General features: G+C 45.2%; 1 protein-coding gene across 1 annotated transcript in view; it reads left to right on the top strand.

Moving 5' to 3' along the window:
- The window catches only part of NIPBL (NIPBL cohesin loading factor), a 4951262-nt gene that overhangs the window by 1801063 nt on the left and 3131947 nt on the right, over positions 1–18252 (top strand). The window contains exons 12-13 of the mRNA XM_044076429.1: positions 13614–13685; positions 13779–13868. Of these exons, the coding sequence (XP_043932364.1) occupies positions 13614–13685; positions 13779–13868 (162 nt within the window). The remainder of the gene's footprint in view (positions 1–13613; positions 13686–13778; positions 13869–18252) is intronic.

Genomic DNA, 18252 nt, shown 5'->3' with positions numbered 1-18252 from the left:
ATTCTCCCTTTACTATTATTTCAGAGTCCTACTGAAAATTCATCAGGACTCACCATAAATCTTGCTGGTGACTCCCCACCGGCCAAGGCAGCACTGGTTCCCTCTGCTTCATCTGTCCAAGGGCAATCACCACAAGTTACCCCCCTCAGTGGACCTACTCACACAGCACAAGGGGACACAGATACACCCACAGTGGCACTCTCTGCACCTAACCCCATGCCGGGTAGGATTCTGACCCACTTCAGACACCTGTACAATGAGGATGTGCTTTCAGTCCTGCAGGAAGCCAGGAAACCCACTACAAAAAAATCCTACATCTCCAAATGGAAAAGGTTTTCTATCTAGTGTCATAAAAGACAGATGCATCCATTTGTCAGCGAGATTCCCCTGATTCTGTCTTACCAGTGTGAACTCTTAATCAGGTTTGTCCTCCTCCTCCTCCTCTCTAAAGGCACACCAGCCTGCCTTGTCTGCCTGCCTGTGGACCATCTGCTGGCATCCAGACTCCCAGCCAAACTTTTCCTCAAGGGTGTTCTGCACCTAAATCTGCCCAGGAAACACCCCCCTCCCCTTCCAGGATCTTAATTATGTGTTACAAAAATTCAGTCTGGTGCCCTTCGAACTATCTGACAAGGCCCCATAAAGTTTTGCAAAAGGAAAACTGTACTGCTAGTAGCTTTGACCTCAGCCAGAAGGGTCTCAAGGCTTCAAGCCTTTATGGTTACACACCCCCTTTTCTGTTTTTTCATATGGACAGGGTCACACTTAGGACAAACCCTTCCTTCATGACAAGGTGGTCAACAACCTTTCCTTGTATCAGGCTATCCACCTGCCTATCTTCTTCCCTAACACACAGGGAGATAGTCCTTCATCTCTTAGACATGCACAGACAGCTCATATTTTATTTGCATAAAACAAGACCTTTTCTCAAATCAGGCCAACTGTTTGTCTCCTTTCATCCCAGGTTAAGCAGACTATTTCATCCTGGATTTTCAGGACTATTTCTTTTTGCTACTCACACCACGGGAAGACCTTGCTAGGCAATGTCAGTGCCGATTCCACAAGAGCTATGGCCTGTTCTGGAGCTGCTTTTAAAGGCCTAGACACTAATCCCATTCTGGAGGTAGCTACCCACTCCTCTGTACACACCTTCACCCGACACTGCAAACTGGACCTTATCTCCAAGGCCAGGGCAGGGTTTGCCAAGGCTATCCTGCATGAATTCCTGGAGTCCTCTTCCAGGTCACCTCCCGATCAACAGTGAGCTTTGGTACTCACCCACTAGTAGAATACTGCAACACTGGAGTAGAAGGACATAAAAATGTTGTGTAAAATCTTACCGTAACCATAGATGTCTTTCTCTTCCATGTTGCAGTGTTCCTTCCCCCTCATACTCCTGCACTTCTTTGCTTCAGGACAGGCTATGCCCTTCAGGACTGGCTCCGTCTGGGGCTGCTAGCTATGATGTTTTTCTTGTTTCACTGTTGCAGTCATCACATTTGAGTTATCTGCTTGAAGGTAGCCCTCAGTCGGCCTGATTTATTAAAGTCTTAGGTCCTGCGTCAGTTGCTGTCTCATCTTTCATGACATCAGTCAGAGGTATAAAGCATGCAGCTGACGCCATTACATCAGTCTTTCTTGCCATGCAGTGCCTGAAGAAGCAGTTTGCAAGTGCTGGTCGGTCGACTTCTGAAATTTTCATTTTCGAATTTCAGATCTGAAGTCTTCAACTAAGCTAAGTACCCCGCTGGAGATCCTTTTTCTTGCTCTAAACTGATGTCAGTAAAAGTTAACAATTGTATTTCTCGTGCAAAGCAAATACTTCATAAAGATTTTAATTCATACTGCATTCCTTGCTTAGGCCCATACCACGACGTACCTCGCTGTCGGTTTTGTGCCTTATTCAAACCTCGTACTATTCGTCGTCTGTTCATTTTCGCATCTAAATACTTTGGTACTCTGTTCAATTATCCAGAAATGGCTTCAGTAAGCCACCCGACTACCGACATTCTGAAGAAACACAAAGATAGACAGAGACAGACCGCATAGGTCCAAAGCTGACAGAGACAGACCACATAGGTCCAAAGCTGCCGATGACTGTTCTCCTAAGCTAGTCGACAGTTCGGCGGTACTCTGTGAGGCACTTTTGCAGCCCCTGATACCCACTACTTCATATTCACAGGCCTCCACTGAGACCCATTTAGAGTCTGGTATGCCGTGAGATGCTTCAACTGTGGAACCTAAGGATGTCTGTACCTTGGATGGGTCCGGAGCCGCTGTGCAGGCACCGGCTTCTGAGGGTGTATTCAGGCCTACTGACTTGCATATTAAACTGACGCCATCTTCTTCTTCAAGGCCTAAAACTCGATCCATGCCCAGAAAACCAATGCCCAGACTGCATGGTCAGGTCCTTATGCCTAAAAAACAAATGATAAGAATGGCTGAAGACCTTATTACTCTAATCAGGGGAAGCCACCCTTCTCCCTCTGAGAGACTTAGGACTGATTTTCCTTCTGATTCTAATTATCAGGATTCTGAAATTTCTGTTTTCTCTGATGACAAGGATTTGCCCTTATCTACCTGTGAGGATTCTGATGCAGAGGACTCCATTCCCTCTGCTTCCCCTCCAGAGGATTTCTCTTTTGGTGAAAACTTGCATACTCTTAGGAAGCATTTCCACTGGGAAAGCCAGGATTACTCTGACTCTAAAAAGAGGCTTAGGGAATTCTTACTCCTGCCTTAAGACAGGCTTTAGCTATCCCTCCTGTACTGGACATTGTCGATGATGCCTTCTCAGAATCTAACCTGGCCCTTGACACTTTACCTCCTGCTCTCAGAAAATCTGATGGGTATTATAGGATACCTGACTCTCACAAGTTCCTTTTTAAAAATCTTACTGCGGATCCTGAGACCATTTCACAGGGACCCAAGGGCATTAAGGCTGCTACTGCCAAAAACCCTGCCCCCTCTGATAGAGATTCCAGGGCACCGGATAGATGGGGTAAGAAGGTATACACTTTTGCAACTTTGGCCATTAGGGCCTTAAACTGCCAGTTTCATATTTTAAAGTGTCAACAGCATATTATTGGATTGCTTAAACAGAACATGCTATTGATTCCTGACTGTGCTGAAAATAAAGAATTGCAGGATTTAATGCATTCTGGTGAACAAGTTGGAAAACATACTTTGCAGTGTGGTTTTGATTCATTAGTGGCATCTTGCAGGGCTGCTGTCACTGGGTTTGTACTGAGAAGGCATGCTTAGCTTAAGGAGCAATCTTTGCCAGATCATGTTAAAGCTAAATCACTGGATGCTCCCTTAAACCAAGACTGCCTGTTTGGCAACAAAGCAGTAGTAGTACTTAAAAAAAATGGAGGAAAAAGCAAAATCTATGCAAACTGTTAAAGATTTCCTGCAAGTACAGCCTCCAAGATTTAGTAGGCATTGGCCCTCTAAGAATTGGTCCTTTCCTGCCTCTTCCAGGCCTTCTCAGTCCAAACCCAGAGCCAGCAGAACACCCAGGCTTCAGTCTCAAGGTACTCAAAGGCCTAAGCAGTGGGGGGGGGGGGGGTGCCCCACTTCCAAAGCAGGGAGTAGTAAGACTCCCCCGTATGGCAAACTGTCTCAATGACTTAACTTTAAACCTTCCAAGCCGTGCTCAACTGACTATTCCTTTAGGGGGAAAGATTGCCCTGCATGCAAAAAATTGGGAATTCATTACCCAGGTCAAATGGGTTTTAAATATAGTTTCCCAAGGGTACAGATTCCACTTCCACTCCTTACCAATCCCAAACGGTTGGCCAGACTTACCCCCAAATCAGTGGGCAGAGACTCAAAAACAAGTTCTCTCTCTTAAGCGTCAGGGCTGTTCAGCCTGTCCCAGAAGAAGAATGGGGACAAGGTTTTTACTCGAGACTTTTCCTAGTACCCAGAAAAGACCATTCCTGGCGTCCTAACCTGGACCTGTCTATTCTAAACACATTTTTGGTAATCCCAATATTCAAGATGCTAACTCTTCATCAGCTGCTTCCCATGCTAGGCAAAAATGCCTGGTTGGCAACACTGGATTTAAAGGAAGCATACCTGCACATCCCAGTAAGGGGAATCCTGCAGAAGATACCTACGCTTCAAAGCAGGCTACATTAACTACCAGTTCTTTGCATTGCCCTTTGGCTTATCTACTGCGCCCAGGGTATTCACAAAGTGCCTAGCTCCAGTCACTGCATTTTGCAGGCAAAGAAATATTCAGATATACTCATACCGATTGTCTAATTCAGGAAGAAAGCCAGGACATACTATTAAATCATCTGGCATTTGTAAAGAAATTGCTAACTTCTCTGGGGTACACCATAAACGAAAATAAATCACATCTTATACCCTGCCAACAAATTGTATTTCTGGGAGCAAGTTTGAATACAACTTCCCAGATTGCCTACCTCACGCCAGAGAAACAAGTTCATTTGACAGCCTACTTCAGACTACTGGCCACAAAGACCCAGCTATCTGCAAGGAAAATACTGCAAGCCCTGGGGTTCATGCCCTCTTGCATTCTATTAATTCCATATGCAAGACTGCGTATGAGGAAACTACAATGGTATCTAAAAAGCCTATGGTGTCAACATTCTCAGGATCTAGAATCAATGACTTCTATCATTCCTTGTATAAAGACAGAGTTCCTTTGGTGGGCAGAGGCCTGCTACCACAACAAGGGCCTCCCTTTCACTGTACCCACTGCCGCCCAAACCCTAACAGACTCATTAGACTATGCATGGGGGGCTCACCTGGCAGGGAAGTGCATTCAGGGCAAATGGAACACAAGTCAAATGCACCTGCATATCAATCAAAAAGAAATGTTAGCTGTACAGAATGCTCTGACAGCCTTCAAGGACCACATTCTTCCAGGACAATTATTGGTAAAGACGGACAACACCACTGTTATGTGGTACATAAACAAGCAGGGGGGAACCCACTCATACCCTGTCTGCAGACTAGCCATGGCTCTGTGGAACACAGCCTTGAGCTACCAAGTGCACCTACAGGCTCATTTCCTGCCATAAAAGCTAAATAAACTGGCAGACAACCTAAGCAGAAATCTCATGGACCCACATGAGTGGAAACTGGAACGAAAGATATTCAACATGTTAAGAAACATATGGGTGAGCCCAGAGATATACCCGTTTGCCTCCCCTCAGAACTACCAATTGGACAAATTCTGCACAAGGACTCCCCACAAACAAGCTTGGAGAGTGGATGCCCTGTCCTTCACCTGGAAAACCTTATCAGTTTATGCCTTTCCCCCCTCTGCCTCTCCTCTCCAAAGTGCTACTAAAGATCAAAGAGGACAAACCAAGGACAGTACTGATTACATCAGACTGGCCACGCCTGCACTGGTACCCCTTCTTGTGCAGTGTCACTGCTTCACCATGGCACCTGCCTCAGACCCGTGCCCTGCTGTCCCAGCAGGAGGACCAGATTCTACATCCACAGCTTCAAACTCTGAACCTTGCACCCTGGCTAAATTACCTGATCTCTCCGTTACCATCCCTCAGTAATCAAGTGATGGATGTCATTCTGGAGGCAAGGAGGCCTAGTACTAGAAAATCCTATGCTGAAAAATGGTAAAGATTCTGTTCCTGCAGCCAAACTCAGGGGATGGGCACAGCGGTGCTCAATTTACCTTATATTCTTCAATACTTAACTGTGATGCTTCACAAGGGCCTTTCCTTTTCTTCCATCATAATTCATGCCTCAGCCATTTCAGCACATTACAATACGGAGCCACCCCTCTTCTCTCACCCATTGCTGAAGCAATTCCTCAGAGGGGCCAAAAACTTCAGTCCATCCAGGAGAGCCCCTACTCCGGCCTGGGACCTTAACTTTGTATTGGAAAAGCTCACTTTAACCCCCTTTGAGCCAGCTGCAAATGCAGAGTTGAAATACCTTTCTTGGAAAACAGCCTTCCTTGTAGCCCATCACTTCAGCAAGAAGGGTGTTTGAATTACAGGCCCTCATGGCAGTGGAACCTTTCATCATATTTCATGCGGGCAGGGTGTCCCTCGGGACTAATCCCTCCTTTATGCCCAAGGCGGTATCCAGTGTGGCCCTTAATCAGTCCATTCATTTGCCAACCTTTTTTTTCTAATCCACAGAAGAAAGGGGAATGAATACTGTGCTCCTTGGACGTGCACAAACAACTTAGATTTTACTTGGACAGGACTATGCCTCTCAGGAAATCTGAACATCTGCTGGTTGCATTTGCTGCACGGGCAGAGGGGAGGGCCATTTCAAAGCAAACCATTTCTAAGTGGATAGGCCATTGCATCCATTTCTGCTGTAAACACCATGGAAAACCTACCCCACAGGGGATAAGACCACTTTCAACCAGCGCTGCATCTACTTCTACAGCCTTTCTCAGAGGTGTCCCTACCAATGGACATCCTAGAAGCTGCTACCTGGAGATGTTCATCGTGCATACAGCTGCAGTAATCACAGATGGGTTATCTGCCATCAGGCGGGTCCTCGGTCGGCTGAATTCCAAAGTCTAGGTCCGGCGTCGGTTGCTGTCGTTTTCTTTCTTGACGTCAGTGAGGCAGGGGTATACAAGACACAGCCGACGCCATTTTCTTCAGTCTTTTTTGCCGCGCGGTGCCCGAAGTAGAAGCAGTTCGCAAGTGCCAGTCGGCCAGCTCCTGAATTTACAAAAAATTGGAAACCAAAGTCTTCTTTAAAGCCAAGTACCCCGTTGGGGAAACTTTTCTTGCCTCAGACCGATGTCAGAAAAAGTTAACAATTGTATTTCTTGTGGGAAGCAAATACCGCATAAGAATTTCCATTCCCTCTGCATACCTTGTTTAGGCCCAGACCACAACATCTCAGGCTGTCGCTTTTGCGCTACTTTCAATAAACGCACTATTAAGCGTCGGGCGGAGTTTGCCCAACACCTTTTCGGTAAAGCCTTTGATTATAAAATGTCGTCGGAGACTCCGACTACCGCTTTGTCCAAAAATGCAAGGACAAGGACCAACACGCGAGGTCCGCGGTTCCCACCGACACCACGCCAAAACCGGCTACACGTGGCCCGGTTCTCAGCGAGATGCCTATGCAGTCCCTGACTACCGACGACACTTCTTTGGCGGTGTCTTCTGTAACCGAGACCACAGGTACCTCGGCCCATACTCAGACTACAACCACCGAAGCCACTGTGAGCGTTGAGCCTCCTAATGTGGACAGGTCCACTTCCACCCATGGTGTCTTTAGACCCTCATCTTCCTTTTCCATTAAGGCCTTTACTAAGTCCAAATCAGCCAGGCATCCCAAGAGGCCTGTTGCACAGGGCCCATCTCCAGGCCCCATGCCTAAAAAGCAGATGCTTAAAATGGCTGAGGATTTAATTTCTCTTATCAGGGGTTCCCAACCCCCCCCAGACAAGAGACCCAGAGTGGAGGTAGATTCTCCCTCTTCTGATCAGGGCTCCGTTTTTTCAGAACATTCTGATGTAGAAGAACACTCTTTCTCCCCTTTTGAAGATTCTGATGCAGAGCAGTCCATTCCTTCTGTATCTCCTCCAGAGGAGTTTTCTTTTGGAGAAACTTTGCACACCTTGAGGGAACACTTCCATTGGGAAGGCCAAGACTTTTCTGATTCCAAGAAAAGACTTGGGGAATTTCTTTTGTTACCTCAACACAGACCTCTGGCGATACCTCCTGTCTTGGACATACTTTATGATGTTTATTCGGAGGCTTGCCTTAATCCGGATTCCCTGCCTCCTGCTCCAGTCAAGCCTGATAGGTACTACAGAGTTCCTAACTCCCACCTATTTCTTTACAAAAGCCATAATGCTGGCCCTGAAACCATTTCTCAAGGCCCCAAGGGAATGAAGGCCTCTAATGCTAAGAATCCACTACCTTCCGAAAGAGAGTCAAGATCCTTAGAAAGGTGGGGGAAAAAAGGTATATACCTCGGCCACCCTTGCCATGAGGGCCTTAAATTGTCAGTTTCATATGCTTAAATATCAGCAGTTTCTGTTATCACAATTAAGAAATAAAATGTCTCAACCTGAACAACCAGATCTGAAGGAGTTGCAGGATATGATGCATAGTGCAGAACAAGTGGGTAAACACACCTTACAATGTGGCTATGATGCCCTAGAGGCCTCAAGTAGAGCTGCTGTTACAGGAGCAGTCATTCGTAGACATGCCTGGCTTAGGGAACAAATCTTGCCTGATCATGTGAAAGCTAAACTACTAGATGCTCCTTTACAAAAGGATGTGCTATTTGGTACTAATGCTGAGGAGATACTATGGAAAATGGAAGAAAAAGCCAAATCTATGCAAACTGTCAAAGCTTTTCTACAGGTTCAACCACCACGTTTTAGCAGAAATTGGCCTTCTAAAAACTGGTCCTTTCCAGACACGGACAAGCCCCAAAAAGGTAGATACAGGCGCACAAGGGGCAGAGGGCAATCACAAGGATCATATAGAGGCAGGCAATGGCAAACTCCAGCACCAAGAGGTAGCGAAGACAGTGCACAACAATACAGGAAACAAACCCAATGACTTCCTCCTTTCCATGCCAAGCAAGTCTCAGCTGGCAGCACCCTTGGGAGGAAAGCTGGCATTATTTACAAGAAATTGGCATACTGTCACAACAGACAAATGGATCCTGGACGTTATAAACAGAAGCTACAGATTTCATTTTCACACTCTACCAAAAATGAGAGGCATGCTAAACCTGCCACACAATCAAAGGGCAGAGGCACAGCTACAAATTTCAAAGCTCATAGACATGAAAGCTATTCAAGAGGTACCTACTCACGAACAAGGTCAAGGTTTTTATTCCAGGCTATTTCTGGTACCAAGGAAAGGAACCGACTGGAGACCCATTTTGGACTTATCCATCCTAAACACATTCTTACTCGTACCAAAATTCAAGATGCTCACATTACAGCAGCTTCTTCCCATGCTGGGCAAGGAGTTTTGGCTGGTAACATTGGACCTCAAGGAGGCATACCTGCATGTCCCAATCAGACAAAGCTGCAGAAGATACCTCAGATTTCTTGCAGGTTCAATTCACTATCAATTCTCTGCATTGCCCTTTGGCTTATCTACTGCACCCAGAGTATTCACGAAATGCCTGACATCAGTAATTGCCTACTGCAGACTTCAAGGGATACAAATTTACCCTTATCTGGACGACTGCCTGATCCAAGCGGACAGCAAGCACATACTTCTGGAACATCTGGCTTATGTAACACAGTTACTGAATTCCCTGGGATACACAGTCAACAAAGAGAAATCCAGGCTAACACCATCTCAGAAAATAACTTTCCTGGGTGCCAACTTGGACACACACACCCAGATGGCCTATTTTATGCCAGAAAAACAGGGGCAACTAACTCAGTACTTCAAAATACTAGCATATTGTACCAGGCTTACTGCAAGGAAAATCCTGCAGGCTCTGGGCTTCATGGCATCTTGCATTCTTTTAATCCCATGTGCAAAGTTGCATATGAGGAAACTTCAATGGTACCTAAAAAACCTATGGTCTCAACACAGCCACAGTTTGGAAACAATAATACCAATAATTCCATGTTTGCAAAAGGAATTTCTATGGTCGGCCCAAGCATGTCAAACAAACGCAGGTCTTCCATTCTGCAAGCCTCAAGCAAATCAAGTCATCACAACAGACGCCTCAGATTACGCCTGGGGGGCGCACATGACAGACAGGTGCATTCAGGGCAAATGGTCCCAAAAGCAAAAGCACCTTCACATCAATCAGAAAGAAACGCTAGCAGTGATAAATGCAATTACAGCTTTCAAGGACCTCCTGCATCCAGGACAATTATTGATAAGAACAGACAACACCACAGTAATGTGGTACATAAACAAAGAGGAACAAATTCATACCCCCTGTGCAGACTAGCCATGACACTTTGGAACTTGGCTCTGGAATGGCAAATCGAACTTCAGGCACAGTACTTGCCAGGTTTGGAAAACACGCTGGCAGACAATCTAAGCAGAAATATGACAGATCCACACGAATGGAAGTTGCATCCTCAAGTGTTTACAAAGATAATCCAAGCGTGGGGGAGGCCAGACATAGATCTCTTCGCCTCACACAGGAATCATCAATTGGAAAAGTTCTGTTCAAGGACCTTTCATCCAAAGGCCTGGAGAGTGGATGCCCTTTCATTCAGTTAGACAGCATGGACAGTTTATGCTTTCCCACCTCTGCCTCTCCTGCCCAAGGTACTCTTGAAAGCAACAGCAGACAGACCGAAGATGATACTGATTGCTCCAGACTGGCCAAGACAACACTGGTACCCACTCCTGAGGAGCCTAACACATACTCCTCCCTGGTCCCTACCTCTAATGCCTCATCTGCTGACTCAGCACAGTTAAAACTCTTCACAGTCCACTGAAAACACTCAATCTCGCTGCATGGAAAATTCCTTAACACCACAACAGATCCTACTCCCCAAAGAGGTGCAGGATGTCATTTTGGAGGCCAGAAGGCCATCTACTAGAAAGGCTTACTCTGCAAAATGGAAACGGTTTTGCTCTTGGAATGAGAAAAAAGGCCAGGACCCTAGAAAACTGAATTTCCCTCGGGTATTACAGTATCTAGCTGAGCTGCTGAACAGTGGACTTTCATTTTCCTCCATAAAAATCCATGCCTCAGCCATTTCTGCAGAATTCAACACTGATCCACTCTTATTCTCTCACCCACTCTTAAGACAGTTCCTCAGAGGGGCTAAGAATATTAGACCACCAAGGAAACAACCAATGCCAGTCTGGGATCTTAATTACATTCTAGAAAAATTAACATTGCCTCCCTTTGAACCAGCTGCCTCAACAGATTTGCGATATTTGTCCTGGAAAACAGCCTACCTTCTGGCCATTACCTCAGCTCGTAGGGTTTCGGAACTACAAGCCCTCGTAGCTGTGCAGCCCTTTCTCATCTTCCATCAGGACAGGGTTTCCCTTCGAACCAACCCGTCATTTATGCCTAAAGTGGTATCCAGGGTAGCCTTAAATCAAGCCATGCACTTACCTACCTTTTACCCCAATCCTCAAAACAAAGGGGAAAGGCTGCTACACTCCTTAGACATCCACAGACAGCTACGTTACTATTTGGACAGAACAAAGCCTTTCAGGAAATCAGAACAACTCTTTGTGTCCTATGCTGTAGGAGCTCAAGGGAAGCCAGTTACCAAACAGACAATTTCAAAATGGATAGGCCACTGCATACGATTTTGTTACTCCTATCATGGAAAATCTGTTCCTACAGGCATCATATCCCACTCCACCAGGGCCACAGCTACCTCTACAGCCTTCCTCAGAGGAGTTCCTACTAAAGATATTTTGGAGGTAGCCACTTGGAGTTCTGTGCATACCTTCACAAAACACTATCACCTGCCTTTATATTCCAAAACTAGAGCAGGCTTTGCCACTGCTGTGTTGCAGGGCATTCTGGCTCATCCCAGTTCCACCTAGTGCCTACCACCCTGTGCGTAGCTTTGGGATTCTACCCATCTGTGATTACTGCAGCTGTATGCACGATGAACATAGTACAGTTTTGTACCTACCATAAATGTAGATGTTTGAGTGCTAATACAGCTGCAGTACAGTTTTCCCTCCCTCCTTCCCCTCTTGGTAAAGGCTTAGGGCCTAACCCTTCTTCATACAACCTGATTGGGTTATCCTTCTATGGTATATTTGCTTGCAACTACTGATTTTTGATTATATTGCATTGCATGTATATAAATATAAGTTATGTATTGCCTTCCTTCTGGGGGCACCTGACATCTGGGGCAAGAAAGACTGAAGAAAATGGCGTCGGCTGTGTCTTATATACCCCTGCCTCATTGACGTCAGGAAAGAAAGCGACAGCAACCGACGCCGGACCTAGACTTTGGAATTCGGCCGACCGAGGACCCGCCTGACGGCAGAGAACCCATCTGTGATTATTACAGCTGTATTAGCACTCGAACATCTACATTTATGGTAGGTACAAAACTGTACTTTCTGTACATACCTTCACCAAGTATTACCACTTGCCAATTTTTACTAAATCCAGAGAGCTGGCTTTGCCTGTGCAGTCTTGCAGGGCCTTATAGCTAGTTCTAATGCTATCTAATTACCTCCTCCCATCCTTAGCTTTGGGAATCTACCCAAATGTGATGACTGCAACACTGAAACACGAAGAACATAGTACAGTTGTGTACACTTACCATAAATGTAGATGTTTGAGTGTATTCACTGTTGCAATCCTGGTTTCCTTCTTCCATCCCCTTTATTCTCTTTCCTTACTAGGGACATATTGGTATTTATTTTCCACTGGTGGGGCTCTTCCACCAGAACCTGGGCTCCTACTTTGGGGACTCCTGACAGGTTAGGGCAAGAAAAACTGATGTAATGGCATCAGCTGGCTTAATTTATACTACTGACGACCTGATGTCAGTCCTCAAGCGACAGCAACTGACGCAGAAATACTAAGCCTCTGGTATTCGGGCCGGACAAGGGCTACCCTGGCAGGGATAACCCAAATGTGATGACTGCAACAGTGAAACACAAAGTACAGTATACACTCAAACATCTACATTTATGGCAAGTGTACACAGCTGTACTCTGTCCTTCTCTTCCATGTTACAGTATTCCTTCCCTCCCACCTACCCCCCAGCATTCCTTTACACCTGTCTAGGACGCTCCCTGGGGCACCTCCTACACTGTGGTAACACTGGGCAGTTTATGGCATTTCACTTGTCTGGAGGGCATCAATTGGCTCTATCTAGTCTACTGTCAGACTGGGCAGTTAGTTCTGAGGTCTGTGCGTGCAGACTTCACATTTAAGGCATCTGGTTTATGGCCCTACGTGTGACGTCCCACACACCAACAGCAACCAGGTGTAACCATTTGCATAGGAACTGATGTTTTGGTTGCCTGAGGCAGACAATCTTTCAGGAAGAATACTGCAACATGGAAGAGAAGGACATCTATGGTTATGGTAAGATTTTACACAACTATTCTTTGTCAGCAGTCATGTAAAGTTATAGCAAGGTACTTGAGTAATGCTGAGTGGAATACAACAGTCCTGCAGAATTTGCTTTTTATTGTTGAATCCCATGTAACATGCTAGCCGTTTGTCAGTTTAAATTGTGTCTTGTGATTAATTCAGCAGTTTAAGCCGTTAAAGTTTTGGGTGTCTAAAAGGTGCTGTTCTTAGTGTGCAGTCGTGGTGGTGCAGCGGTAGCATTGTCACCTCATAGCAAGAAGTTCTCCTGTTTAATTCTCGGCTGGAGTGCCGTCTGTGTGGAGTCTGCATGTCCTCCCCGCAGTCGAGTGGCATTCGAAAGACATGCATGAATGGGCATGCCTTCGTTGAAGGTTTGGCATTGGGCTGGCACCTCGGCACCATAAAAATCTGCCAATCATTAGCGGTCTGGAGTTCCGCTATGGCAACCCCTAACTGGGAAAAGTCGAAAGAAGAAGTTCTTAGTGTGCAGTAATAGATATAAAAGTTTAGTAGCAGCTGAAGTGTTCCATGTATACCATTTGATGCTCTGTCTTTGAATTTTAGCCTGTCAACAGAACTAATTTTTGTTTTATTTTTAGTTGCTAGGAGAATGAAGAAAAAAGAAAAACAGAAGAAAAGAAAAGCATATGAACCTAAACTTACACCTGAAGGTACATTATTCTTCACAGCTGTAGTCCCCCACTCTCTCCACCTTGTGCAGTTCCTCTTCATTTTAATATTGCTTTGGCTCTTTTTATTTACAGAAATGATGGATTCTTCTACGTTTAAGAGGTTTACATCTTCAGTTGAAGGAATCTTGGAAAATTTGGAAGACATTGATTTTTCAGCTTTTGGTAAGATCATTCTCTTGTTTAAGAGCAACTGGTGAATAACAGAGCATTGTTAGCATTTTACAAAAAAGTGAAGACTTTGATCTTTACACATCCACATATTTATGGGTTTGATAGAGAAAATATGATATTTTAGGAGGTAGCACCTTACAGTGGTGAATGTGCAAGTAAATCTGACTGAAGACTAAATATGAGCTTATTCCAGTAGGAAAATACCAATTTTATATATCGTACTTGTGGTCTATAAATAGTAATATGTATGCGGTCTATACTATGCAGTCATTTGGTTAGGGGTCATAGATTAGTACTAGGCTAACTGCCTTTGTGAGCCATTTTAAGCCTAGCCAATTATCCCTTGTGAGACTCAAACCCTGCACCTTGTGCTTGCAAGGCAAACAACTTAACCATTAGGACACTCTTGCTGCTGTAAAAGCTACATACTGATGAATTTAGTTTATCCCTGAGGTGAAATAATGTCAGTAGCATTAATCAGTCTGCTGCTGTCTTACGATAGCATAAACCCCTGCAGCAGCAGCATTGCTGTAAATATGTTTGTGCACATGGATGAATCACAGTGTGGACCTGCAGAGAGTCAGACTTCTTTGCTCAGACTTGTCAGTGTGACATCTCATATTCCCAATATCATCCAGCTTTACCCACTGGCATAGTGATCTTGATTTTTTGTGGATTAGGAGAATCCATCCTTCAGAACTGTGATTGTGTGTGTATGGCTAGTAGAGATCATTGGAAGATATAACCTTAACTAGGTCATTAACCAAAAAAAATGTAGTTTGCTCTCAAACTCGTAGACTCTTACTTTGGTGAACCTTTCAAGTTTCGTTTTTCAGATTATTTTTGTGGTCTAAATCTTTCTTCATTTGCTGAGAGTTTCTGATGACTGGCAGGTTTGCACTTTGCATTTTTCCTTTTTCTTTTTTTTTTTTTTCTTTTTTCTTTTACTAAGATTAATGTCAATATTGTGTTTTATTCCTTCCTAAAAAGGCACTTAGACTATTTAAGTAGATCTTGGCAGTATGCATTTTTCATTTGTGAGACTGCAACCTGCCAGTCTTCACTTTTAATAGAAAAGTTGAATTCTCTGTAAACTGAAATTTCAGGATTTCTAAAGCTCATATCATCCTTGGAAAAGCATTCCAGCAGGCATGCAGGCAGAAGACAGATTCTGTCTAATGGTTTTCTTGTAGTCTTTTGTTTTAATATACCACTGGGGCTCGTATTGTGTGTATTTTTCTACCCTTAAAAAAAGACAGTCAGGTAAGCACAGAAGCCTTCCTTTAAGGCTACTTGGATCAAAAGAATTTCAAGTCAAGCTGTCTCCTTAGCAAGATCCCTATCAGTGGCATTTAACCTTGAAAGGAGTGTAATAGTAATGGTAGATTACATTTAACAGTAATACCCAAAATATTGCAGCAGGCATGTCAGCCATACAAATGATCATAAATAAGCACAGGAAACTAAACCAATCACAAAAGGAAACTTTGGTAGTTGGTAATCAAAGAAAGAAACACTAAATCTGTCAATTTTCATTCTGTCCTCAACTGATGAATTAGAATCCGAATAGTTGGATCCTGCTCTGTGTTTTCAGAAGCTCGTCGCAACCTAGAACTCTCAAGCATGTCTTCTTTTCTCATGTTGCAGTATAATTACTGTGGGATCCTCCGCCTCAGGCGACCCAAACGTCGGCTCCTATGCAAAAGCTTTAGCCTGGTTTCTGTTGGTGCTTGGGATGTCACACACAGGGCCATAAACCGGGGGCCTTAAATGTGTTGTCTGCACTCGCAGACCTCAGAACTGTTGTGCCGCAGTCGAACATCAGATCGATCATTTCGCTCCGCTTCTTCAAGATGTCTGAAGTTAAGTACCCTGTTGGGGAATTCTTATTTTTGCTTGAGCTTAGGTAGCTGCCTGTTCTTAGCCGATGTCTGCTAGGAAAGGGAAATGTAGATGACTGTGTCAAATTCTGCACAAAGACTCCCATGAACTTGGCTTGTTCTGTTTAGGCTGGGAAGACTATCATACCTCCTGTACCATCTGCCAGTCCTTTGTTCCCCAAACACTCAGTTTGTCTGCCCTCAATGTATATCTTGAGAACCAGACACTGAAGAGGTTAGCATTAAGAATGGATCTGGAGTCGGCTGCCTAAGTGGAACCGCCAAGAAAGAAGGCCAAAGTTTCAAGGCCTACCACTTCTGCTCCTCCATTGTCAGGCGGCCCACCAACCATGGATTTAGGGGTTGAGCGCTAGAACCGACTACTTCTGAGACTACCCTTGAGGAAGCCTCTTCTGAAGTACCAGTAGATACATCCACAGAGGTTGTCCTGACGTTTGCTATTGCAGAAGTCGAGAGGGGAACCAGGCTCTGCCAGATGACCTTCCATGGTCCAGGATTCCGATTCCTCCTCCTCCTTAGGCCAGATCCCTGAAACTAGGCCCTCAGCTTCTACTAAATCAACGCCTTTAAAAAGGAGACAAAAGAACAAGCATTTGTCTGCTCCTTTGGAGGAACAGCCATACTGGCAGTCCTTTTCACAGTCTTTGCTGCAGGCCTTCAGCCTCCTCAGCACCCATATTGCCTATACTAAATCCAAGACCTGCCTCAGCTGCCTCTATCCTTCCTTCCCTCTCACAAGAGGAAGTTGTCTCCTCCTCCTCCTCAGATAAGTCAGATACTCATCCCAAATAGCCTCCCCCTTGGACTACTACTCCCCAGATGAGGATTCAATTGAGGGAGACTTCCCGCCTGAGGGCATTACATTTGGAGAGGCTATCAGAAAAATGAGGGAGTAGTTTAAATGGATTACAATCAAGGTGACAGAAACTCAAAGGTAATTTAAGCTGCTCCAGTTTGAATCTCCCTCCCCATCAGCCATCCCCCCGGTCAGTCCAGCATACCTAGATGCTTTTGCATCAGTCTCAAAAAACCCTGACTCTCAACCACCTACTCCCAAGAGACCTGATTGTTCCTATAAGATCACAGACGACCACAAATTTCTGGTAAAGTCCTCTTTGGTGGACCTCGCTGTGCTAGCAGTAGCCCCAGACAAACGGTCAAGACTTATTCCTTCCTCATTGCTCCTGCCTTCAGACAAGGAGAGCAACGTAGTGGGCAGGCTGTGTAAGAAGATATATACCTCTTCCACTCTAGCATTTAGGGCAATTAACTACCAGACCCATATGGTGAAATATGGCCTAGATTTAGTATCTGAGGCTTCATCCTCACTGTCCTGTTTGCCTAACTTCCCTAACAATGCACAAATGGCATTTCCCTGGCATCTCAAGTTGCCAAGCATTCTATAAAATGCCGTTATGATGCAGCAGAGGCCTCTGCTAGATCTCAGAATCTGCATCTGTACTACGCAGATACTCATGGCTTAGGCTCCAGCCACTGCATCTAAAATTTTGGATGCATCCCTTGGATAATAACCTCCTGTTTGGGAAACCGTCTGCAGACCTGTTTAAAAACCTACAGGAGAAGAGTAAAGAACTCCAAGATATAAGACGCTTACTGGTGTCCCCAGTACCAAAATTTCATAGAAATTGTCCTGCAAAGACCTCCTTTGTCAGAAGAGCCTAACCCTCCACCCCCACCCCACCCCACTCCGCCCCACAACCACCACTTCATCCTCCAGACATAGAAAAGAGGTCAGGAAGTAAACCACCTCCAGTACAGCACCTTCTCAGCCCACCAACAGGCAGCCTCTTATGGGGCTTTCTTCAAAGGCCTGGACACAACTGCCATCCTTGAGGCAGCCACCTGTTCCTCAGTATATACCTTTACCAAACATTACAAACTGGACCATATCTCCAGACGCAGAGCATGATTTATAAGGGCAATCCTGTAGGGTTTTCTGGAATCCACTACCTCTTCCTCCACCCTTCCTCCTCCTCAATCTCTGTGGTACTCTCCCACAGTAAGAATCCCACAGTAAGAATACTGCAACATGAGAATAGAAGGACATAGAATAGTTGTGTAAAATCTTGCCATAACCATAGATGTACTTCTCTTCCATGTTGCAGTATTCCTTCTCTCCCACCTACCCCCCTGCATTACCTTTAACCTGTCTGTTGGGCTTCATGGGGCACTACCTAGACTATAGTCACTGGGCAGTCGGTTGCATTTCACCTCTCTAGAGGACATCATTTGGCACTACCTAGACTGCTGTCTGTCTGGGCAGTCAGTTCTGAGGTATGTGTGTGTGCAGATGTCACATTTACGGCCCCTGGTTTATGGCCCTGCGTGTGACGTGTCCCACGCACTAGCAGCAACCAAGCTTAAGCTTTTGCATAGGACCTGACATTCGGGTCACCTGAGGCAGAGGATCCCACAGTAAGAATGCTGCAACTTGGAAGAGCAGGACATCTATG

This window comes from Protopterus annectens, chromosome 1.part0 (genome assembly GCF_019279795.1).
Source record: "Protopterus annectens isolate FY-2018-M chromosome 1.part0, PAN1.0, whole genome shotgun sequence".
NCBI lineage: Eukaryota > Metazoa > Chordata > Ceratodontiformes > Protopteridae > Protopterus > Protopterus annectens.
This window is presented reverse-complemented; position numbering and strand designations above follow the sequence as displayed.